Source organism: Clupea harengus, chromosome 6 (assembly GCF_900700415.2).
Source record: "Clupea harengus chromosome 6, Ch_v2.0.2, whole genome shotgun sequence".
In the NCBI taxonomy this organism is placed as follows: domain Eukaryota; kingdom Metazoa; phylum Chordata; class Actinopteri; order Clupeiformes; family Clupeidae; genus Clupea; species Clupea harengus.
This window is the reverse complement of record NC_045157.1, coordinates 26,318,081-26,344,209: the sequence shown is the minus strand read 5'-3', so window position 1 is coordinate 26,344,209 and position 26,129 is coordinate 26,318,081. Positions and strand designations below refer to the sequence as shown.

Here is a 26,129-nt window from a genome sequence, read left to right as displayed (position 1 = left end):
TAAGTATATAGTATGTTGCCATGTATAACACCTGGACAACCATCACGTGGGATACCTCCACTATACAGCGGTGGATCTACAGTGACCAATGCTGCGCAGAGAGAGCCTTCTGGGTAGAGCCTAAGCATTGGCCTCTGATAATTACCTTCACTGGAGCTAAGGCTTAGAGTAAATAATTAAGGACTCTAAAGCAGTGAGTAAGAGGATGTTCACTCTTCTGGAAAAAAATGGGTTCTCGAGTGTTTATTTATGTACACTGTTTGGCAACACCCGCAACAGAGAATACGATGCCACTTGCTAAAGAAAATAAATCATTCATTGTTTCACATGTGCTTTTTCAATGGCATCCAACACACACATTTTCAACACCCGAATCTAGCTGCAGCAGACCTGCAAATGGTTTGTTCTGTTCGACAGTGAAAATATCATAAAGCAATAGAAATAGGCTCTACATTTGGCTCTATAGCAGAATACCTCTATGATACACCGACTGCCATCCTGTGACCTTTTCAAATGAACACGTGTGAAGGCCACACAAATAGCCAACACATTTCTATTGTGCCAACTTGGTATGTGCATGTTGGATGACCTATCAGTCAGGGCTCATTAGCAAAAGCATCCAGGGCATGAGCAAGTGAGGACCTCTAAAGAGTGTGCAGCTTTTTCCCTCCACAGTGCTACCAGGATACTATGGCCAGTAATTGATTGTGCCTCCACCAACAGTGGAATGGAGCTATCCAGTGCTTTCTCAGGTGACAGAGGTTTGCCCGGGGGCAAATCACAATAAATGACACATGTCACGAGTGGTTAGGTTGCTCTATTGCTTAGCTACGGCTTATTGTTGCTCCTGACCATTGTTCTCTCAGTCTGTTGAGATCCATGTTCGGACCTCAGAGATGTCACAGCTAAACCGCATATACAATAAACAAAACGACACAGACTAAAATGTCCATTCTTTCTGTCCTTGGACTATCCTCTAAAATGGTATGAGTTTCCCTCCTCCAGTTCAGTCATGGCATTTATCTCATTGCTAATTCACAAAAACCTACACAGCAAATATTGCTGATGGTCAAGTTTTTCACCCTGGAGTCATTATTCTGCCCTCAGCAACAAAAGTGCTGAATGACAAAACTGAACCATTTTTTTCTCAGATATTATCTGAAACAGACAGCAATACTGTTGTTATGAACACAGTTCCCAAGGGGACAAGAGAACAATAGGGCTACTAAGGTGAAAAAAACAATGACTGCTTATACACCCAAGGGATTCAAACCAAGAAGATAGTAACATCTGTATCAAACGTGAACAAAGATCCCTTCACATAGAAACATAGAGCAAACATAGAGTGTGCTCAAGAATAGGTTGATGTGCAGATCTGTGCATAAACATATGCATCCTATGCCAATTTGCTCTAATATTCCACTTCATCAGGGTAATAAGATTAAACTGTGATGTCAAGCACTGTCGTCTGTTCATAAGCAATCCACTGAATACATTGAATCTAAAGGCACTCTGATTTGAGATCTCTGTTCTGGTAGTTCAACACTTGAGTGAATCGATACACAGAGGGTCCACACAGTAGTCTGCAGGTCATCAGAGGTTTCCGCAGAGGATATTGACTGTGGGTGAGTTACGGCAGTTACAGGTACAATAGCTATTCTTGACAACCTTTAAAGATGAGCGTTTAGAGTCTGACTGTTGGCTTTAAACGCTTCAGTACCCTTAGGAACTCACAGCCGACAGATCTATGATGCTCCATTTAAGGGTTTTATGGGGGTTTCAGTACCTCATAGGCACGGGTAATTTATACATTCAAGGGAACACAATGAGCTGCTTTTGAATGCAAATTAATGGATCTTTGCTCTTAGCTAGGGATGTACAAAATACAGTGGGTATATAATTTGTAATGATTCTTAAAATGCTTAAGTTGCGAGTATCTCTTGCCAACTCAAACACGGGTGAAAAACCTCTTCTGGCTTAGCCCACATGAGAGGTGTGGGTGCTGTCTACCTGCAGTTTTACATGCATGAGCTGAGCCAGTGGAGCTCTCACTGTTTGGACGCGAAGGGGAGAAACACGATCAGTGTACAGAGGGACAGCTTAGGCAAGCCATTTCTTGTGGAGTGCCAAGTGTAACGGACCTTATAGACAGAACGCATTCTGCGCTACAACATGCATTCATTTATTACGAGACCATGTAACACCGTAATGTCTTTTGTCCACGAAAAACTAAAAGTGTGTAAGCATTGTGTCCACAAAATATTAAGGGCGCACAGAAAATCAAACGGATGATCCATGTAGTGTAATAAACTGACCATTGTGATTTTCATTTGGTGGACCAAAGGCTGAATGCACTTCTGACTTTGTGAACACAATAAACTCATTTATACAATAAACTCAACAGTAATTATATCCACGTAATAGATATCCTAAGCCATTTCATGGCAGGAAATACACAATACGCTACACTCAACGAATGTTAATTTTGTCCATGTAACAGCTGTGCTATATTATGGAAAGTACCATGTACACGAAAGGTCTTTGGTCCTATACATTTCATGTGCCAGCAAGTTCCAGAAGGAATTCCGTCCATGAAAGCTAAGGGTGCTTAAACTTTTGGAAACATCAGTGTTTTGCTAAAGTACAAAAGGAATTATGTCCATAGGCTATATCACTGAAAGGATGATGTGCACGAAAGGGCTTTGGTACATACATTCCAGAACTGTAATGTGGACAAAATGAGCATTTGATGGCACAAAATGATCATAATGTGTTCCCCGGAAATGTAGCATAGGATAGGACTTTTTTCTATGAAATTACTATATTTTGTCCACAACATGAGGAGTGCATTCAGCCTTTTGTCAACAAAAAGGAAAAGCACAACAGTCAATTCAGTGCACAACATGAGTCACCTGTTTAGTTTTCTGTGTACGAAAGAATGTGCACTCTCCAATATATCGTGGACACAATGCTAATGTGTTTGTGTTTTTTAGTGGACAATAGGCATTGCAGTGTTACATGGTCCCGTAATAAATGAATGCATGTTGTAGCACAGAATGCGTTCTGCCTATGAAAAAAGGTCTGTTACAGTTGGCACCCCATTCTTTCCTCCGCGCCTCTCTGTGGCCGCTGTCATGGCAGCCTGCACTGGGCCAGCAGCCTCCTGCAGACACTCCGAAATGAGCACCACCCAGGCAGTGGAGACACCATCTTAGCATTTCTTAGCAGAGTTTTACAGTCTCAATCTCCAGTGATGTGCGGAGGCCCAAGGGAAGGCTCTGACAGGAGGGATGAACAACATTAAAGTATGATTCATTACAAGCAACTCCTCCCGCAGCTAGAAGCCTCCGAAAGGATGGGGGTGAAATGCAGTGGGAACACTAATTAATTACTGCCGCTTTCAATCTCACAATTGCTCACCAACACTTGGGGAGAGATGCTGGGGCAAAAAGAGACTGAATGTGTCCTAAGCAATGCAACACCTGGGACTTCTGGAACATTCCCACGCCGCATGATTTGAGCCACCCGTAGTCCCTGGTAATGCGGTACTCTCGGGGGGGGCTCCACATTACTTTCCCTACACTGAGCTTTGCCTGAAAGCCGTTTGACTTTTGACCGCTTTCATTTTTCTGTGGATGTTAAAACCAGAGAGGGCACACACTCTGTTGCCTTGGGGCAGCACAACTTCAAGGGGCAGGTGGACACTGCCACCCAGCTTTTTTTCCTTTTGTTTTTTCTTTCTCAGGCAGCCCCTTAAAGGGGGAGTTGAGACTGTCAGGGACAGTGGGATGATTTATAAAGCCATCAAGTTTAGAATGATTGTAGACTGAGGCTGGCCTGGCCTAAGGAGCTCCCCGCCGGCAGACCCCGTTCATATATCCTGGTGAACACACGATAAGTGTCGGCCATGAAACGCACTCGCCACTCATCTCTCAGACACTTACTGCACGCCTCCGCCGCCTCCTCCACCTGAGCACAGCTGCACCAGCAATTATGAGCTCATCACCTCTCTCCTTTGCTGCATTCCACCAGGCAATCTGGCCTCTGCACAACAGCATCCCTCAGCCCTCCCCGCTGCGCCTACTGCGCCTACTGAATGGGCCTTGTCACGTGAATTATGATGATCAATACAACAGGGACAGGGTTATGCAAGCGTTTTTTTTAAAAGCGCCATAATTCATTCAAATCCCCCGAGTCTAAAGGTGCCGCGGAGTGGTCGCTCATCTTCCGCCTGTTTACACAGCACTTTAAAAGCACCTCTTGAGTGGTAGTCGGGGATCAGTGACAGCCATTCAGACTTAGCCGTGTCACTCACGTCATGGCCTGGTAGATGGATTCCACACCGAAACGCATGGCAAACTCGTCGACGATCTCCTGGGAGACGTCGTCAAAGTAAACCTTCCAGGCCTCATCCCCTTTCACCTCTGGGATCTTCACAGCGCCGCCATTCTTCACCTCAGTCAGGCAGTGGAACAGATTCTGCAAGGAAGAGCACGACATTAACTCACAGTGGTATGGTATGGCCAAACACTAGTTTGGATGAGTACCAATAAGAAATGCCTTGAAACTTCAGATGAACAGAAATACATTTCTGGAAAAACAGCCCCACACTAGGAGTATGCATTTGAGATGAGGTGGCCTAGAGAACCAGCCATAATTACTGAATATATAAGCAGTGCCTTCTTCTGTAAGCAGAAAGATATTAAAGCAATTTCATGCTATGCACTGGTTTTCACAACTCGACAGTTTGTTTGGAGAACAATGGAAATTCCTCCAGACTCACTGAAACACAAAGCAGGCAATCTTAACGAAAGAGGTTAGAACTTAGGGTGACCATGTGCACAGCATTTTGACCTTTTGTCCCGCATACTGAGATAATGTCCAGCATGTTCATTAGTCATTTGTTTTTTAACGGTCAGAAATAAGAACATATGGATGCATACTTGATCCACTGGGCACATGAGCCGCTTATGTCTCTGTGGCATACTACTCTATTTAATAGCGCTACATCAAAAGCAACAACCTGGCTCATACAAATTCAACACAGCCAAGCCATTCTAAAAACCTGGCTTTCATCCAATGACTGTGAAGAGAGCAGTAAAGGCGATCATCAAGAGGGTGTGATGGCCATCAACCAAACCGTGCAGTCATGGGGCCAGTGACCACCTCTGCTACGTCACAAAAAAAAAAACTTACATAAACTTTGTAACTAAAAGCTACAAGATGACATCATGGCCACAAAGAAAAGAAAACATTATTTTACTAAAGAATAGACTGCGACATATTCCTAGATGAGGCATGGGGATTCCCAAAGAGCGTTATTGTACCGTGGTAACTTGCAAAATTAGTGTGCCTACGGGATGACAAACAGCACTGTGCTCATCATATCTTTTATATAGTAAAAGCTGTAGCCTGTATCTTTTATGGCCTAACGGGTGTGCTGTGAAATCAACTAGTGGAATCAAGTAGAGGTATTTGCTAGCCAAAAGACAGAAGACAATTGTTTCTTATTCAGTTAGATAGACATTACATCGAAGTTTAAGGTCACCTCTCAGTGTTGGTCACATGTCTCACATTGTCCCACACAAATGTACTACATGTCCTATATTTGGTCTGTGTGCATCTGGTCCCCCAAGGAGAAGTCCATATCTCAGGGCTGATGAATGCCCCAGTCTAGAGGATGCTTAATGAGAGTGGGACTCACCTCATGTAAACAAGTGTACTGGCCATGGGGTGGAGCCACTTTTTCTTCTCCTTTCATCTCTACGCTGATCTTTAGTCTAATGGCGCCTGACACCGCAGACTTGTCCGTTCTTTTATCTAGAGGGCAAGCAAAAAAAAGTGAAGAGGTTAAGCCACGGGACAACATTTATTCTTTCAGACTCAAATATGTGTGGGTGTTTTCTTTTCTTTGCCAAACTCATACGAGGGAATAGATATAATCTGTAAATAAATGGAGTGTTGCAGGGCCCGATCAGAGCCCCGTGCAGCAGGGTTTAGAGGCATTCCATCCATCAGAGAGCCTTGGCCAACAGTAGACATGTCAGAGCAAAGCTCAGGTGTGTGCCTCTGTGCTGCTATCCTGAGGTGGCCTCTTTCAGCTGTCCACCTGGCCTAGGCCATAAACTCGTAAAAAAAATGTTGCCAGGAAATTTCACTTTAAACATTTTATGGGAGTATCATTTTTGAAGGGTGTAACTTATATTGACCACATCTGAAGCCAAACTGGCACTGCGCTCAGAACTTTTTGCTTGTTAGTCGGAGGGGAACAGATGGAGGGAAAGTAAAATGTCAGACTTTCAAGCGTGGCCCACATTACTGCTGCAGGAGTGATTAAAAATGCAAAGGGTACTGTAACAAACAAAGACATGCTTATTCACAGGATTGGGCAGGAATACTGGAGCTCTATTTATCTGAAGGAAAAAGGAGAAAAGCACCTACTGAATGTTCCGGGAGTGGAATCAATGATTTTTCTTTTTAGAGTAACTTTTGCAACCGATGTTATGAGTCCACCTCTACTATATAATTGGAAGACAGGGCTGCCGCCGCCTCTTTCAGAGCTTCCTGATACATCATATCATCTGGACTGTGTTTGCATTTCGGGGACATTCTGTCAGATCATACCAGCAGCATCAGGAACTCTGTGATATCTGGTATGGGAAACAGTGTGGCGGCCCTCTACTCACCCAGATTGTACCACACGTCCATTTCTCCACTCAGCATTCGGACCTCGATGATGGTCTGCCCGAGGAAGTCATCAGACTCTCGCTTGAAGTGCTGTTTCACCCGTGACTTGATGTCATCATCCTCATCCCAAACTCTCACCTTAATCCTGTCCGTGGCATTGTGGCACTCACTGGAATACAGAGGACAGCACAGTCATGAGCACCCACTTCCCAGCTGCCCGTTAAGGTCACATGCTCCAATGAATCGACAAACAGGGCACTTATCCCCCCCCCACCCCTCTCTGGCCAGACAGGAGGAAGACTTGAAAGGCCATTTGCAGAGGAGATATACCACAGTGACCCACAGTACACAATACTAATGCAATACAGACCATACGTTCATATTGAGATTGCATTTGGACACCACAATTTGAAATCTCTCAATATGATTACACAGATTCTTTTCCCATCACTCTTCATCTGGGCAGACTGTGGTTCCTTTGAGAGAGAAAGCAACGGAGGCTTTGTGAATCAAAAAGGACGAAGCAGCCTGAATGTGTCAATCATGGAGCTTTTACTTACAGCTGAACTGACGCATCATAGAAAAGTGAGAGTTTGCATAGACATCCCATGTCATAACTGACCTTTGAAAAGCGAAAACAAGTACAAATCACGTGTTTCGTCAGGAATCATAATAGTATCGAGTTGTAAAGTCCCTTCATTATTTATTTAGACACTAGTGTGTCTATTTAATGTCCTGACAAAGTGCTTTCCTCAGCATCTTAAGTGTTGCATTATATCAATATGTTATAACAATATTGGTCCTGGTAAGACAAAGCATTCTCTATGCACCAGCATTGCTCATGTCCAATTATCTATGTAGCCACCATCGGCATGGTGAATTGAGGCACTTACACTGGCCCCCAAAAAACTCAACAGAGACCTGGCTAATATATTAGCAGAAGCCACTTTCATGGCAGCCTGACAGCGCTCTTACCACAGGACTGAGGCAGACCCCATAATGAACATTAAAGTGCCGACTCGCACCCACGTAATAAATGGAGCTGTGCCAATAATCCATCCGTTTTATTTGTCACGGCGCCGCATTATGGCAACTGCAGAGTGCCGAGTTTTTACGGCCTCCAGAGACCTCTGTAACCACATGCCAAACTGAAGCTGTATTTTTAGGGCCTCTTTTGTTGGTCTGTCATATCCTGGCATTCATATTTCCTGTATTTTGTCTAGATATATGGAATTGCGGGAAGTACAGGAAGACCGAGAGAGAAAGACGTAATAATCATCTCTCTCCTCCTCCTCCTCACGATTCCCTGTCAGCTGGAATTGATGTCAGACCATCCCCACCGGCTCTCTTCAAGGAAGTCCTGCATGTGCACTGTGGAGGCTTCCTCCTCCCAAGAGAGAGAAGCAGGCCTGCCCGAAGGAGGAGGGGGGAAGGGGGCTGAAGCTCCACACTCACACATGGAGGGAGAAAGGTGTGCTGGAAGGGCCTGTCACATGGAGTTGGGGAGGCCTCAGTGTCCTCCCTGAGTGCGAAACCTACAGAGTACATTAGGTGACTGTGACTGTTTTATTAGATTTACAGGGGTGTTTTTGTCTGGTCCTTCATATTGACGTAGTGGTTATTGTTGCTGTTATTGTATTAGTACGTTATATGCTGACATTAAGCCATCTTGATTGAATATATGTACTTCTAATTCGAATTACTGAATGAGAGTGATATTAATTATAGTCTCAGAGCAATATAATGGCACAAATGTAGCAAGACAGTTCTAAATAAAATAGACTTAAGGGACAGCAAGCGTAAGAGAGGGAGGGAGAGGGAGAGGGAGAGAAAGATAAAGAGACATTGGGGCTGAGTAACTGTATAATGAGACAGTCGTTAAATTATTTGTGCTTCTTCTAAAAGGTCATGAGTAAAAAGGGAATTTCTTTCCAAAGAAAACTCTATTTATCCCTGCTTAAGTCCTCCCAATCCTCTGATTCAACCCCCTCGCAAAAGACTTCTCTCTCATACTGTTGATGCTCCCACATGGAAAGCCTCGGCTGTGGGAATGGTCTCCCACTGGACATACATAGGAGCAATACAGCTACAGTTCTGCCTCATGGAGAATGAACATGCTACCTGAACGTAACTGACAGCATAATTTGGCTTGTGCAGCGCACTCTCTTTGTCTGCGCACGCAGTTCTGAATGCTGTGGGGCTTTAAACTAAACTGTTCTTTGGAGCTGTCCATGGTCCTGAAACTGAGGGAATAGTCCACTGTCGACTCCAAGCAAGGGTTCCAAACCCTGTCTCTGGCTCCTGTATTGAAATGTATGCAGATCTATTTTTTTTTTTTTGACAAGACATGCTTACCATACATGACTTATTTTAAAAGCATTGTTCAGCATTGTTGTTGACATGGCATTGGACAAAATCCCATAATGAGATAATAAAACTGATGCAGTTTGTAAGACACACAATTATAGTACTGCAAGGCAGCACTATACTGGACAGATACTGTCAACTATCAAACAGTCAACTATTTTTCATAGTGTTATTTTCATTTTCTATAATGTAGGGTTGAGAGGGTTTTTTAGCCAGAGATTAGGTGCCTAGTGTTCTTTTTGTTATTTTTATATCTCCTCACCCACTGGCAAATTTGTCTGGTAATGCTGCTTTTTGTTCTTCATGAGTAACACAGGGAGGCTCCTGGGATTAAAAACATATATCAAATAGGCAATTCCCCTCATGATAAATCGTGGTCGCTAATGAACACATCTCAACATCTGTTTTACCTGCCCCGTCGGCACACAGGTGTCCTTACTTAAACAAACAACCAGGTTGAGAAATGCAGATTTCATACAAATTATGGCCACCAACACCTCATCTCATCTGCCTTTTAATTGGCCCCTGGGTCCACTGAGGCTGCAGTGGTGTGCGGGCAATGGGTAGACTGCAATGCATGCATGATCTATGGGTTCCCATAGTGTCCCTGGGTGGCAGATGGCCCTGCATCCCTGCTGCCATCAATATCAAATTACCCAGAGGGATGCGGGGCAAGGTTTCCTCTCCCCATCATATATAACAAGCTGAAATGCATTGTGTTTTCATGTTGCAGGTGAGTGGGTAATATTAGAGGTATACGCCCCTGGCTGATGTATGAAAAGATACGTGGTGGCTTCGCTCTACCTTAAGATTTACTAGTAAATATGCTTTAAAAACAAACAGTGGCCATGGATACCTGTGATAAGACTGAATATTTACGAGACTCTGCGGGTCTTCTGTGCCATTAACAGTGATATTGACAAAACGACACTAATAATTTAGGATTGCCTGCCTCGTTTGAGGAACTAAATTGGAGAGAAATAATAAAAGGCTGACCCCGGGTCTCTCTCTTCCCTTTGTAGATTACAGTAACTACATGTATCTATGACAAATGATTTATAATGCTGTCAGTTACAGAGTTTGGCTTGGGATAACACTTCAGATAAATATAAAAAAGAGGTAGAGTGACTCTTAACGCAGAGGTTATGAGCCAGGGGTCAGCAGAGCTTTTATGGAGCTTGAGGTTGTGTGGCCTTAAAGGACTTCATTTGTGAGGGGAGAGATGACTATTTCTTCATCTGGAGGTCAGGACTCTCAGGATTAGACTGGATGGCCAGTTGAAGGGTGAATTAAGAGAGAGAGAGAGAGAGAGAGAGAGAGAGAGAGAGAGAGAGCAGTGCAGTGGATTGGATTGGGGTCAGGCTGCAGAATATAGGGGCTGTGGTTGATTAAACTCATACATTCTAATGTGTTAATCTTTTACAAGTTTATGCCGCAAGGGATTCTGAATTCGGACTCATAAATAAGCATTGCCAATATGCTATGGTTTCTGCACACCAAGATATCTGTATCAACATTTAATCATCCACTGAAGGGATGCATTGGCAGCTTCTGAAAGATTAGACATGCAAGGAATATGGGATGTTTGTGGAACAGATTAAACCACCAGCGCTGTGCAATAAATACTGTATTATTCAAACTCAACTGTAGGTACCTTTGTGCCTAGGGAGCAATTTATCTAAAGCATTTTGTGTTTTGCCTTTTAGGAAAAGCATTTTCCGTTTATGGTTGCAGTTGCACGATTGCTATTTAAGATGCCCATATAACATGACACAAGAGCCTTAACGGAGATGAAGGGCAGAAAACCTACGAACTACAAAGCTATGTATTTCCACCAGTAGGCCTACACTACTCAAGTAAGCTATTCCATTTTATAGCTCATAAATAGGCATTTTTCTTCAAAATGTCAAAGCTCTCGTCTTTTAAGGTCAAAAAGAATATAAAACCATGATTAAAAACAGTCATCACCAGGCAGCAAAACAATTATCATCTATTGAAGATGCTGCACCACAGCGAAGGGGCACCTGTCCCTTATCTAGCCTCACGGGCCTAATATGCCCATGGAGAGATAGAGCAGACACAGATGGGGTGAAAAGCTAAGCCACTCCTCACCGTAATATGACACTAGAATGATTGTGAGGGGCTCAAGGATATACCAGGCAATGTGCTTCCCTTCAAGAATATGAAAAGGAATGAGGCCGTTTTGGCTAAGGGGGGCCTGAGCTGGTGAGTATTCGCATGTTTCTTCATTATGATCTATTCAGAGCCTCCTAAGAGCCTGCCCTCTTATCAAGAGGAATGCTTATGCAACTGCAAGATAGGGCATAATAGCTAAGCAGTCATTATGGCAACACAGTGGCCTATTTGAAAGGATTTTTAGACAACCTTTGCAGTGAGATGTCCTCTGTCAAATCGATACTGCACATAATTAAAAGCAAAGAGAGTTGTGAGAATTGAACAATGGCATAAAGTAATTGAGGCATCTCAGCTTTTACTGTTCACCTGATGGCCTATGGAAGTGGGCCTCTCTCGTCATGACACTTCAGGGACTATTCCCACCGGAGTGCTCATTCTGAGGGAGGGAAGTTCAAGAGTGACTCACAAGAAGAATTTTTCATCCCAGACAGGATTGAGGTTTCCAAATATGGTCTTGGTCCTGCGCTTGGTCTTCCCCACTTGCACGGTGACGTAAGGATCGCTGGAGCCCGTCTTGTCCTTGGCCTGCAGGCCCTGCGCACACACAACTGGGTAGAGAAACACAACACAACCGTCAGCATCACGTCTGGCACAATTCCCCCCCCAAAAACAACAAATGTCTTTTGCATTTTATTTGCTTGTATTTACTTTCTGTCTGCCTCTGCCCGAGGCCACAGACATACAAATGCTGCATGTTTGGTTTTATTAGACAAGTCATCACAGCAAAAATCATAAACAGAGAGGGGGCTCTGGTGTGTCGTGCCACGGCTCCCATTGTAGAATTCTGCTCAGTCAATGGCGAGTCGGGGGAGAGCCTAGCACCATCAATTACTGCACCAGTAGTATTTCACAGTGCCATAAAAGGGGAGAGAGCATTAGGTTATTAAACATAAATGAGTGACACACTAAATTATTCATGTTACATATATCCTGGAGTTGGCTGCTGAGAGTGATTGGTGGGGAGTGAGCAGCAGAACGAGCCCCCTCAGAGGGGATGGCAAGGAAGCACGGCTCTGGCTGGAGGAACACTATGGAGAGGCTGGGGGGGTGGTGTGTGTGTGTGTGTGTGTGTGTGTGTGTGTGTGTGTGTGTGTGTGTGTGTGTGTGTGTGTGTGTGTGTGTGTGTGGGGATGTTGTGTCGATGCTGACGTCCACTGCATCAATGCAGCCTAAGCGGGCTGACTCCCCATGACAGAGATGAAGGGTTGAAGGGTTTTCTGAGGCGCACACTGAAGGTGCAGCCCGGAACAATCTATGGTATGGAATAACAGAGAAAAACTGTTGCCACAGGAATCAATGCGCCTCCGTGTTTATCAAATGAATAATAAATAAATAACGAGTCAATGAATACATTCCAAAATGGGAAACTCAATATAGCCTTAGAGATAAATTAAGGCAGCGCTGTGTTTTCCTTCCCCTTGTGTGTATTGACATCCTGGCAGAAGTGCAAACTTGGCAATAATTCGCGGTGTCAGGAGCGGGCAAAGTCAGGTGAAGGTGCACAGCAGACACCGGACACTGACACAGTAAAGACAGCAAATGGGCTTTCTTACCGTCACGGCAGCAGCCATTCGCATATGTTAAATTAAATTCAAATCCAGTTATTCGTCTGGGTATAACGATGTGGATCATAAAAATGAAGGATTTACAGGTCTCATATAACAACCACATTCTTTTAAGACCTATGCATACTAAAACAAGCTAGAAACACACAGAAATTGAAAAAGAAACTAGTATAGGCCCAGATCATGTGTAATCTTGTGATTAACATAACGTAGTTGTGTGTGATTTATGCAATGTTTGGAATTTTTCAAAACATCCTCTCTTACTGGTATGCAGATATTGCTGCACTGAAACCCAGTTCTGACCTGTAATGGTGATTTTGGCAGACCACTTAGACGTGCCCTCCAGCACGGCCTGCTTGGCTGTCTTCAGGTGCGTGGTGAAGTCCTCCTTGGTGATCTCGAACATCTCCTGGATCACTTCGAACACCTCGGGCCTGTTCTTCTCTCGGATCTTCATGCGCTCCTTCATGGCCATGATGATGGTCTGGGTCTTGTCCTCAGCTCCGTGCTTGGAGCTCTTCTCCACCGCTCCTGGAGATGGACGGAGAGACACATAAGCAAACACACGCACAACCTTGCACACACATATGCAGTCACAAAAACAAGGCTGCGTCCTCATATAAATCACAGAGAAATACACAGACATCCAACCACCCACACACACACACACACACACACACACACACACACACACACACACACACACACACACACACACACACACACACACACACAGGCCATGAACATTAAAAGGTATGAGTGAAGTAATCTTTGGAAAGGATTCCAGAAGCTTGCACTCATGCTGAAACCACTTTGTTGTGCAAGTGCTGACATTTCAGGACGCCTCACCAACCTTAATTGAATTATCTTGCCTGTCATCAGCAGTGAGGTCAAGGACTCAAAATGAAAATTAGTCATGATTTGAGTAAATGCAAAAATAATCAGTTTTACATCAATCCAAGCATGTCTAATCTAATTCGGAAACAGTGACAATTGTTCCCTGAAGCTTGTATGTATCTACTAGATAAAACCATAAAATACAGAATACAGTAAAGAAAAAAAGGCAAGTTAAAAGACACATACAGTATACTGCTGTGAAGATGTTTTAGTGCAGTAGGATACAAGTGTTGAATGCATTGGTTTCAGAAAAGAATAGGAAGACTAATCTGTTTAATATGTTAATGAAAGGCTTTGAATGCAGATTCATACTGAACTTACAAACAACCTGACAATCTTCAGCATTTAAAGCTTCCCTTCAAAGAGGGAAGAGTAAACATTGTACTTATGTGTAATATAATGAGAGAACGGCAGAAGCCTGCACTTCAACCTGGAGAAAAGACACTGCTGTTTAGCACATCATACGGCTTAAATTGCCTGCATTGAAGTGTCTCTGAAGGTCTCTGAAGTATAACTATTAGGAATTATATTTAAAAAGTTCACTGATATATTTTTCATACTGATCCTACTGGGGGACAAATATTCCCTTTTTTATATTAATGTGACTGACAGTCAACAGAGATAGAAAATTATATATAAGTAATATCTATGTAAATTTTCTATAATGAGAACTTGCCCATCATACACTTTGTTTTTTTGTGACAATATACCAAATAACACACACCTAAGCATCACAGAAAGAAAGAAAGATAGATGAAGAGAGAGAGAGTGAGAAAGAGGTCGAGGAAGAGAGGAAGAGAGAGATGGAAAGAAACTCACGCTGTAGACAGTCTGCGTTGAGAAGGTCCTGACACTTCTCATGACACTTGACCCCACATTCAGAGCAGCGCATGCCCTGACGAGCGATGCCCCACAGTAAGCCCTCACACTCATGGCAGTATGTGGGAGCGGTCGCCGTCCAGACCTCAAAGTTGTGGGGTGTGGTGGATGATATTGGGTAGATTAAGGCCTGCAAGGTCTTCCTAAGCACATGCAGTTTCTAGAAGAGAAGAGAACAGGGAGATTGATTGAGCCCTGTTTGGCTGCTGAGCACCGAGAGCTATGGCCTTACAAATCATCATTGGATCATTGCTGTTGTCACGCAAGTTTGATGAATATGTGTCCCTCTTAATATCTGTGTACAGTCATGTCTCATTTTATTTTAAGTGTGTCTTTTTCTGTGCATAACTGAGAAGAGCTACACGCCCAAAAAACCTCAAATCTGTACATTTTCATATTCAAATTTGGCATTAAGCGTTCAACAAAACAACTTGCAAATACAGCTTCTTCTTCTTCTAGTATATAAAAAGGACAAAATCAGCATAAATCATGAATTCAAATTGGTTTGGTTCTAGGCTGAATCGTCATGGAGACGCTTCCCATGTTTATCATGAAATGAGATGACATGAAATTGCACACCCTGCTTCAATCAAAGAACCATAAAGGGCAACTGCGCCAATATGCTAACAAGCCTCAGATCTGATGACATGTTTTCCACAGTCCATCTTCATCTTCTGGTGCACATGGCATATTGATTTATGTTTCCGTATTAGTATATACATGGCTCCCTCTTTGTCTTGCAATCAATTCAGAAGTCGGATGCTTGGGCCCCTCAGTCTCCCATGCCAGTTGTGAATCACAATCAGAATCGAACCCTGACCTTAACAGGCCTCTCTCGTTCAATTGGGATGCTTTATTGTCGGAGATCCTTCCGAGTTTCTCTGTCATGTAACCATCGTTTGCTTCTTTGTGACAGGGAGAAATCAATGCGTGCTATAACTTCTGCCTTTTTACAGTGTCTGCTCAGCAGTATGGGGGTGGGTTAGGTGGGGGAGAGAGAGACATGGGCAGCATGAGTTACAGCTGACAGAGACACAGACAGTCTATTGAGTTCTCAAACTTCTTCAGCAATGCAATTCGCTGAGAGTTTTATTGCCTCCAGATTCCTGTCTTGCGCCCACACTGCCATTACATTAACAGCCAATAATGTTAACTGTGCGCAAGGATGCAGAAAAAAAGAAATAAGCTACCTCCACTTCCTGAAAGAGTGGATTACATTAAAACTATTGGAATGGACTTCATTAAGAAAGCTTTTTCCATCAAGAACTAGGTACAGCATTTGTGCTAAACTAAATATTTGCCTCAATTCCAATTTAGGCATTTCATTTCATGTTAGCATAAGCAAAAGGTGTTTGCGTGGTACTCTGAGCTGCCTACTATTAAAATCATACACTCAACTGAGCTGGACCGAGGCCACAAAGCTCTTTGAAGGGACATAATCTCCCTTGGAGGCTTAGTTATGTGCCCGTGGCATTACTGGTAAAACATTTTATGAACCGTAAACATGACAAAACTTTGCTTCATTTGGCAATCAAGATCATGTGTGACCATGGGTTAAATTGGATACTTCGTTCAGGGACTCATGCCTCTCAAGATGAGCACAGATGAGTTTGGTCTTAGGGGAGAACCTGCTTAGGTGTGTTGGGTGGAACCCTACCACCCAAAATATCACCAGACACCTCTGAAATGGCCGCATGTGGTGGTGATGTGTCACATATCACACAGTCATTTGATGCATCGCGTGAGCAATAACCAAACATGCTTTTTGACATTCACAGGGCACAGGCCATAGTGGAAGTCAGACAGTGGGTATGACGGGAAGCATTTAAAGCCATCCGGGGAAAGAAAGGTCTGAGGCGGAAACATGACTAACCAAGACGGGCAGCAGAGCGCAACCTCTCGTGTCTACTGCGTAAATGAGAGACATAATTTAATGAAATGTCGAACAGTCAGGCAAAATCGACTTCTCATTTAATCTGGCAAAGTTTCAACGAACCATATGTGGACGTGTTATCCACAGCTTGGCATGGAGCCATAATAAGAAACGCTCTCCATCAGATTTAAGGCAGCAGAGCCATCTATTGCTTCAGCTTCAAAGGGGTGAGCCCCACCTATGTCTTCAGCTGTGCTCACAGGCTCTGCTCAACGCCACTCACACAAATTAGTTCAGTTTGGGGGCCAAGCTTTGGCGGTTCACATTCTGCATTTTCACTACTCAAAGCATCTAATTTTTCGGATCAGATTTTAATTATTAATTCCCAGCTATTTGTGAGTTTTATTCCAGATAAAATGTGCTCTCCAGAGTGAGAAGAATGGGGATGGCGATAGTGTTCAGTCGCGTGATGCCCCATTTGCTGACGCTGGTGGCAAGGTAGAAGTTGTTTTCATCAAGTCTCTCTTTGAATATCTGTTGCAAATGACATGGATTTAGCCCCAGAGATCAGACCGCATTGACGCCAGCAAATGTGACAGCCGCATTCCCTGAATCTCCCTGCTGTTTGCCTCACACTTCAGTCATTGCACCGGTGGAGTCACAATATACTGGATCCCCGTCATTAGCCTTTATCGATTGGAGGCTGCTTTCCTAGACAGAGAAGCACCATGTGATGAAAAACAATATCACCATCACAACCCCCTGCTACCATAGGCATAGTATCCTTGACAACCTAATCATTTTCAAAAGCTCTCATGGTAGAGCTCCAGTTAGTACAATACACATTCTTTGCAGATCAAGTGTGCGTCACAGAAGCCACAGGGCTATAGTGCATCAGGGGGTATTAGCCTCGAGCCTTCACCCATGGCAACTAACTGAGGGAGCAGGCCATGGTGATTAAGTCGATGACACATTCATTAGGTTTTGAGGAAGACATCCATGAGTTACAATGAACACGCAACAATGTCATCGACAAATCCATGCCGTGCTGACATACATGGACATGAAACTCATGAAGCGTTTATGCAACATAAACATGCACTTGGTTTCAGAGAGTCCTTGTAGGAACCTCTCTACTCATTAGTAAGCCATGGAAACATTCTTTTAACTGAAAGGGAAACATTCTTCAGGACTATTAGTAGCAATGGTGAGAGTCAGGAATTCACAATTAAATTTTACTTGCGTCACAGATCACATGTCCAGTTTTGGGTCACAATTCAGTAAGGTTGTATTTCTACTCAGTATTAATACAACTGCAGTGCCAAAATATTTGAAAAACATCAAAATTCCAAACAGAATGGATTCGTTTCCAACACTCCCAAATCAATAGCTATTCTCCTGGAGTACATTTGTACAACATGTCTCTGTGTTTGTTAGAACACGTTGGACCATGATCCCTCACAGGGATGCTCTTTCATGTACCTAATGCAGCGGATAACACACCAACATCTGGACGGCCTACTTCTAACTGCTGCTACAATATGTGGCCTGCACGTTCTCATACGAACATCTGAAAGATACGAATCTGCACCTCAAGCGCTTCATTCCACAGGACTCAGCTTTCTCCAAGCCATTATATGTGGCCACCTTGCAAGAGTCCCCAGTGGATGTGAGCCTTATAGTGAAGGATAAATCTATCAATGGTCCAGTATCTTAATGGTCCAGTAGAAAAAGAGAACAGCTTTTTTTTTTACCAGAACCAACAGTAGATCTAGTCTAGACAGCACCAGACTAGTATTTCATTCAGTATCATTGGTAGTTCACTTTGGATGGTAGCAGTAGAATACTACATTCAAATGCAAACTCGGTTGTATGTGTTAACATGTTTCATTTATAGTACATACACTAAAAGGAAGGGACTCATATGCATATTACCTGTGTACAGTATATGCTCCACAAGGATCAAGCCTAGTTCAATTACTATATTTCTCAACCAGACGAGCTACAGCACAGGATTTAAATGCAACTCACTCACACTTTGCAGTTTTTCAAGAAAAGATGTGTATTACAGAAAGCAGATGGTTACACTGCATTACTTTCCAAAATTGCATTACAGAGCTTTTTTTTTTTTTTTTTACTTATTCAGTGGATTGCAATCAATTGCATGGAGCTCTGCAGGTCAGCAGAAAAAAAGAAAAGAAAGACTTATTCTTCACACATTGATTAAAGCTCTCAGCCCTCTCCATCGCTTTGGCTCCACCGCAGCTAACAAAAAGCAGGGGCCATGATTAAAAGGGGATTGCTGTCTACATCAAGGGATGGGCTAATCATTCAAACACTCCAAGGTAGTCCTTTTAGTGCCATGCCACACTCTGACTCATAATCTAAAATACTGGGAAGCTAACCATGCAGCACACTGAGTTTCAGCATCACAGCTCAACCTCTACACAGGATGTTGTGCAGTACTCCACAAAGAGCCTGCTCAAAGTTTCTAAAAAGTTTCTGAATGCAACTCAGTTTGCTGTGCTTTTTCAGACCCTCCCCCCAATCCCCCATTCCACACCTCAACCATCTTGGCTGGCTGACTTCATGCCTGGCACTTTATGTTAGACATGCTTGGTTGGCTCCTGTTAGCGAGTGACTGCCTGACCAGAGTGAGATTTATATGAGTGTGCCACGCATATAACTCACTCACAAACACTCACCAGATCCTCGTTGTTCAAGGTAGATCTGTTCACCAGGGCGAACGAAATGCCTGCCTTTCGAGCAGTCAAAGTCTAGGAGAAGAGAGAAGTGGAACAAAACGTGATTCCATCAAAGTTGTCATGATATGAAAAAAGCATGAGTGAGAAAGAACATCGCCATGGGAACTAGCGAGCCACACTTGCATTTATGTGTGTTTTTAATGCCCGTTCACAGCATGTGGAGGTGGGAAGGTATAGACAGTAGGTACATCTCTATTTAGAAACTAAAAAGTGCTTCATTCCCTCCCTCTCTGTCTGTTTGTGTGGGTGTAAGTGTGGGTCTACGTGTTTTGTTTTGTTGTGCTTTGTTCTATGTAGAGGTTGTATAAAATGTGTCCTGTCATCAACGGCCAATGACTGCATGCTATAAAAACTTTTTTCCCCAGAATTAACATTCTACACATTCTACCATACCATTGTTTTATGCCTAGAAATTGTAGCACACTTTACACCTTTGGTTCTATTGTAGACGGTCATATTCTTCTTTTTAGCTAATTCTTACAATTAATCATTTTAATTAACCTATCCAAAGCGAAATCTAGAAATATTTGATCATTTTTCTCGGGACATATCATTGGTTCCTTGTGATGAACTTCTACTCAGATTCCCATTGCTCTGTCTTTAAAGTACCATGGCTAAACAGTAAGAGGCCCTTAGGCTTATGCATCAAATGCAGTGGTAGGAGAACGCACACATTGTAGACACTTCCTGTTTACTAAGAAAACATTACTGTTGTTCTACTCCACAGGGCTTGTAAGCAGACAAGTTAACCATTCAGTCACACAAGAGAACCCACAGGAACTCAGCATGTAGTCCCAGTACATGAGGTGGGTCACTAGACCATCATGTTATTTCAATGTTGCATGCATAGCAATCCCACAAAATGGCATTTGTACTGAAATAACAATAACAAAAGTAAAAGGAACTTACCAAAGCCTGGTATATCCAGTGGCATAAAAGGAGGAGAATGCAAAATAAAGAGAATTAGGATGTGTCTACAAAATAGATTAAAATAGCATCTCACATACAGCATTTTGGCATGGGCGTTTCTGCTGCCATGCAGAATATAATGTGATTCTCTCACTAGTAAGCAGAGTGAAACTGTGCAGCTGTGCTCATCATTACTTCATGGTATCCTTACATACAGTAATTATTCATTCATGCATTAACATCTGACAATTCACTCATGCTTCTGTATGTATGCATGTATGTATGTACGTATGTATGTATGTATGTATGTATGTATGTGTGTGTGTATTGGCTTCTTTTTTCAGGTACTGATAATGCAGCTTTTAGAAATAATATTTCTGCTGTCTACACTGCACATTAGACTCACAAATAGACAAACACATGACACACACATTTATTTTGTGTATATCCAGTGACACAACACTGATTCACATTAACATTAGGAAGAATTTTGATCAAGAATCTCCAAGTAATGTTGATCGAGAAAGGGTTTTAAAACACTTAGCTGGAGCCAAAGGAGGTAATGCAACAAAGAGGAATGCAGACATCGACAGCTGACAATATTGAGATCGTCTTTACCATCTATCAAAGCACCAAATTACTCTATCACCAAAGTGGTAAAGACCCATGGGAAGCCATTTGCACCTTAAGCAAAGGAATGTAGGAGAGGATAGGTGACCTCTACATGAACTCAAATGTTGATGTAAGTTTACTGAACATGCACTATTACTGCTGAGGTTGCTGCAGGCAATATCATCATAATCACAACCGTAGAGAAAACATAGACCACTGTGTCCGAATGTGAATAGTGAGCTCTAATCAAGGACTTCAAATGCATTGGTATGTTTCGCGCCCCAATGCCGAAAGCAGGGGTTCCTCCTGTCCCGAAGAAACATAAGGCTGTCGTTGCCCTGGAGCAATCACACAGCCGGTCGGGGACATGGACAGAGGAGAGGAGGCATGAGAAGACGGGACCAAATTGAACCTGTGAGCACTGACTTCATCCGGGTGTAAAAGACTTTGTGGTGCGCTGCTTTTACATGATTTAAAAGCCTTGGCACAGTTAAATCAGAAGTCAATGAAGTCCTTAGATATATTTTTGGGTCGAGTTGTCAACATTTCATGTTCAAATTTTGCCTTGAGTCTCACCGGGGACTGAAATGTCCAGGCACCGGCTTAGTAGAAATCTGACAACCCACTGAAAAATATCACCCATAGTAATTATGGGATCATGTGGGAATGGCAAATATACACGCAAAACCCAAAAACAAAAATTACACCCATACTTACCAAGACATTGTTGGTTTTTAATTTCATGCGAGATATGGACAAATACAGCATCATTTTTTGTCCTTCAATGCTTTATGAACATTTGCAAGTAACTACGTGTGAAACATCAAGCCATGTTGTGCTATGATAAAATTATATGTAATTCTTAACTTAAACTGAAAAGAGACAGACAGTTTTTTCAAACTTACACAATTACATGCTAATTTTTCTACTGGTGTTTCAGACACCAACACACATGAATAATGCTTTTTCATTAATATTGTAGACACAAACAAATACAGACACACAAATGTATAAACAGAAAAAAATGTTTAGGACAGAGAAATTAGTCATTCAAAACAGAAGTCATTCAAAACATAGATTTTTTTTTGTTGATAAGACAAAGACTTAACGTGAAATATGAACTCACGAGACAGACAAGACACTGCGTGTCTATTAGACTAATAGCATAGCCAGCACTGAAGTACCATCAGGATCAAACTCATTTCTTTTGCCTTTCACTTGACAAATTAAAATGACTTACGACACAGTAGGGGTGTATTTACATATTAATACGGAGCACCGTAGCAGGCAAGGACGTCATCACACTCGTCCTACTGTAGATAACATGGAGGGAGTTGGATAAACTCAGTATAAATCAAAGATAACCTTGTTGAGGCAGATAACTCACCAGGTCTCGGACAATAGGCATGGTCCTCTTGCGACGTAAATCTGGCATACTGTCAATACCATAAAGTATACTGCCAGCCCTGCAGAGGCAGACAGATTTAGTGTCTATTAATATCATAATAATGCTGTGCAGTGTAAGACATTACTGGGCTAAAAAGGGTGATTTGATTTAAGGCTCTGGCAAACAACACAGGCCATATGTCATTCGCCTCACTTTTCCCACGCTTGGCTCTGCATTGCGTGCAACCAACACATTTCTCCCCTCCGATGCCAAATACTTGCAGACACTTGCACAGCAGGCCAGGTGAGAAACCTGTCACTGGCCCAAACAGCACCCTGGAAGGGAGTCTTTTGCTGTGAGGCGACGGGACAACACCAAAATAGAACAGGCCAGGTGTGGCTGTCTGAAGCCAGCGCTACCTCCAGCCACTATGCGTGACATGGAATAAAGTGTCATGATCCAGGTGAGAGTCAAGGCCAGGCTAGCCACACACACACACACACACACACACACACACACACACACACACACACACACACACACACACACACACGCTGCATCTGAGCCTAGCCACCTGCGACTAGCACAGGAGAGACATGAGGAGAGGGTGTGGGGGTTTGGGGTCTGACTGAGAATGGAAAGGGATTGCACCTACCCACATCAGGGAGAATATAAGAAGAGGAATAAAAAGAAATGATAACCCATGCTAATAGAAGTCTGTTCGAGAGAGCTCACTGTGACTTGAGGCTAGTGCAGGTGAATGCATAAACAGAAAGAAAAGAAAATCATCCTAGGATGAAACCGAGTTCTACCTGCTGCATGTGGAATGAGAGGGTGTGGAGGACCTCTGCTCTAACTGTGAGAGTAGGGACGGATACCTCAGGGCAAAATGACTACTTTCCACTCTGCTAAGAGCCCCTTAATCAGCCTCTCACAGTTGGGCTATTGGTTTAGGGCACAGAGCAGAAACTGCAGGTTTAAGCATGTCTGAGAATAACCTCTTATCTCACCAGCTTTGTGTAAGCCCACTTCATAAATGTGATATGCATACCAGACCAATAGCAGTGCAGTGGCCAGCTCAAGAACACCTTGGTGATATGGTCCATTTCCGTTAAAAAGGGCTTAATGATATTGAAATGTTTAATTCTTCTGTATTATGCAAGCACATGTCTGTATGCAACAGAGGCAAATATTACCATGATAATTTTTACAGGAACAGGATAACATTCATGTTAATTAGGGTGTGCAAAAACATTGTCTTTTTGATTTATAATTTTTTTTATTATCTGGTTCGATATCGCTCTGTAAAATTGATGGATCAAACATTTAGGCAAATACGCATTTTTTGCTTCAGTCTTGTAGGTTTATTTCCGTAATGGTTAAACATGCCCTGACTGTCATATTAAAGGCAATTCTTTTGCCTTTTCGTTAGTGGTTTTCACAATTTGTTTACAGGAAGTCTATGGAAAGCTGCTGGATAGTATTTCATATCTCATTCCTGTAGATATCAAATCAAACTGAACCATATTGGATTGAATTCAACCGCTAGCTTGTGAATCATAATTGGATCAAATCATGGCATCTGTGCCGAATAAACGAGGGCAAATAGAAAAGGAAGCTGCAGTCTGCATGTCTCTCCCATTAATGCACTGCCCTCAGCTTTTAAGCCTCTGGAGAAACAGACTCCTGGAAGGTATGAAATGAAAGTTTCACTTCTCCTGACCCTTGATCCCCAGAGATATCACTTTGGAGAGGCTGTGTGGGTTTTGCGGATCACATCCTGTGCACCCTGCTGTGACAGTGACAGCTCCCATTCCTATGCCACTCACTGGGTGACACCACTGCACCGCCCCCCTGGCCTCCATTTATCACTGCCACTCTTCCTGCATAGCTGGCTTGGAACTCTTGCTATGTTATAAACTGCTTTTTTTACCATGGCCAGTCACAGGGGCAAGTATTGCAACAAACTTACCCAATCAATGTACTGCACAGCTATAAAAGCCTATTCCTGAGAGTCCTTAGAGTTAGTATTATTATCAAGTCATAAATGCGGGACAATTATCAAGCATCATGCGATGTCAGGTGTGTTTTACTTACCCTGGTGAACCCAAAGCATCCAGTCCATTTCCCTGGATTGGAACACACACAAAACCCTGTTATTACCAAGTGTTCAACACTATAGCCATTCTACATCATCTTTACACAGACATGCACACATCAAGCTCAACACTGGGCAGTCTTTGTGTAGAAATAAACCCACAAATTAAAATAGAATTTGATGAAGAAAATATGGAAGAACATGAGGAACCAGTTATAGCAACAGACAGTAACATTAACAATCATACAATCCTTACTGCAATTCCAAAGCTCACATCAAAAAGCATGCACAACCAAAATGGGGAAGGTAGAGGAACGCTTAGGCCACATTTTACGAACACTAATGTGAAAGGATGGGGGTGTCCAGGACCTTCTTATCACTTCTAATCTAACAGACAGTATGGAGAGTTCCCACATAGGGAGCAATGGTAAAAGGGATAACACAGGGACATGAATGGGATGTTATAGTATAGACTTAAACCTGTGAGTCCAAAGCATTGCTATCTGAAAAGAGAAAGAGGAGGAATAACACACACAATAAGGTTAACAAGCTGAATGCATGAGCAGGGTGAGTACAAAGAAGATTATGGCCGAACAGTACAATGGAGATAGAAACATCATGCATTACATCCCTAACAAATGCTGCATGTAAATCTAATTTTAAATGTCCCATATTTAGCACAAGTTTAGATATTCTCTCTCTCTCTCTCACATACACACACACACACACACACACACACACACACACACATTACACTTTCCCCCTGCACAACCAGAGTAGCCTAAGAAAAAAATCTCACAAATTGCTGACCTAGATTTCACAAACAACATGAATATTAAAAAGAGTGACAAGTACTCAACTCCTGTACTCACAAATAAGGGTCTGATGTTTGGCTGGTTGTAACTTAATGCTGTACAATGAAACAAATCCAACAAAAATATATCTCTTTTTTTTATGCTTGACATGCTCCTTTGCAGAATGAGTGACCATTGGCATTGCATCACTGTTTAAGAACATGTAGGCGTTGGCCTTTTTTTGATCAGCAATACAATTTCAGTAGTTCAGCAGCAACTGCATGAACCTATCAGGACACTAAGGAAGGGTCAAGCCTCTCTACTATAGCCTACAATGATGGAGCAATATCCACAAATGGTGGTTCAGACAGCTTGGAAGTGTATGTGAGTCATTGCACCTTTAATGTAAACACACTTCTGCAGCTGCGCTATGATACTACTGCTGCTGCATCACCATGGCACTGATCTGACATCTGACCTTTGCTCATGCTGAGCTGCTTAATCTAAAGGTATTGAGGCGCGTGGGTTGTGTGGTGTACAGCAGCCACATCATTCTGTGTCATCATTCCCAGCTGACTTCAACTGACTCCTTACCATGAACAAAACAAACAGACTTGTAAGTCTAAGTCTAAGAAAAATAAAAAAAAATGCAAATACAGAAAACGCAAGACTTAACAGTACCCTCTGTTTTCCATAAGATACAGAGAGCTGATATCATCAGAGACGGTCGACATTAGCTGGCAAGACTTTATATAGTAGCAGTTGCAGACCTATAGTAGCAGTAGCACATTCTACTTGAAAGGAAGTCAATTTAAGGACGGAACTTATGTATCTAATTTCTTATGAACATTCAGATGCTCTGAATGAATCACCCATTCATGAGTTAACTATATGAATACAATTACATTGAGACCAATTACATTGGACCAAAACTACAGCCAACATGTAAGAAATAACATAGTAAGCTCCATTTGCCCATCATTATTATTAAATAAATCTGGGACTTTGGAAGGTCCCCACAGTAGAATTTACTTAAACAATATATTTTTGAGGAACATCTGGAGCTAATCTCGAGATAAATTGTTTAATTTGAAAGATGT

At 42.6% G+C, this 26,129-nt stretch overlaps 1 protein-coding gene across 6 annotated transcripts in view; it reads right to left on the bottom strand.

Annotated features, from left to right (window-relative positions):
• LOC105888990 (protein unc-13 homolog C) overlaps nt 1-26,129 on the bottom strand; it is a 101,017-nt gene that overhangs the window by 64,289 nt on the left and 10,599 nt on the right. For 5 of the 6 annotated variants that reach the window (XM_031569595.2, XM_031569594.2, XM_031569597.2 and 2 more), the window contains exons 3-13: nt 24,716-24,738; nt 24,235-24,266; nt 22,138-22,216; nt 20,139-20,144; nt 19,170-19,241; nt 14,532-14,751; nt 13,119-13,346; nt 11,657-11,798; nt 6,687-6,856; nt 5,705-5,820; nt 4,316-4,479 (exon numbers count right to left, since the gene is read on the bottom strand). In XM_031569595.2, coding sequence (XP_031425455.1) covers nt 4,316-4,479; nt 5,705-5,820; nt 6,687-6,856; nt 11,657-11,798; nt 13,119-13,346; nt 14,532-14,751; nt 19,170-19,241; nt 20,139-20,144; nt 22,138-22,216; nt 24,235-24,266; nt 24,716-24,738 — 1,252 coding nt within the window. The remainder of the gene's footprint in view (nt 1-4,315; nt 4,480-5,704; nt 5,821-6,686; nt 6,857-11,656; nt 11,799-13,118; nt 13,347-14,531; nt 14,752-19,169; nt 19,242-20,138; nt 20,145-22,137; nt 22,217-24,234; nt 24,267-24,715; nt 24,739-26,129) is intronic. The other variant, XM_031569596.2, reaches the window with a different exon arrangement.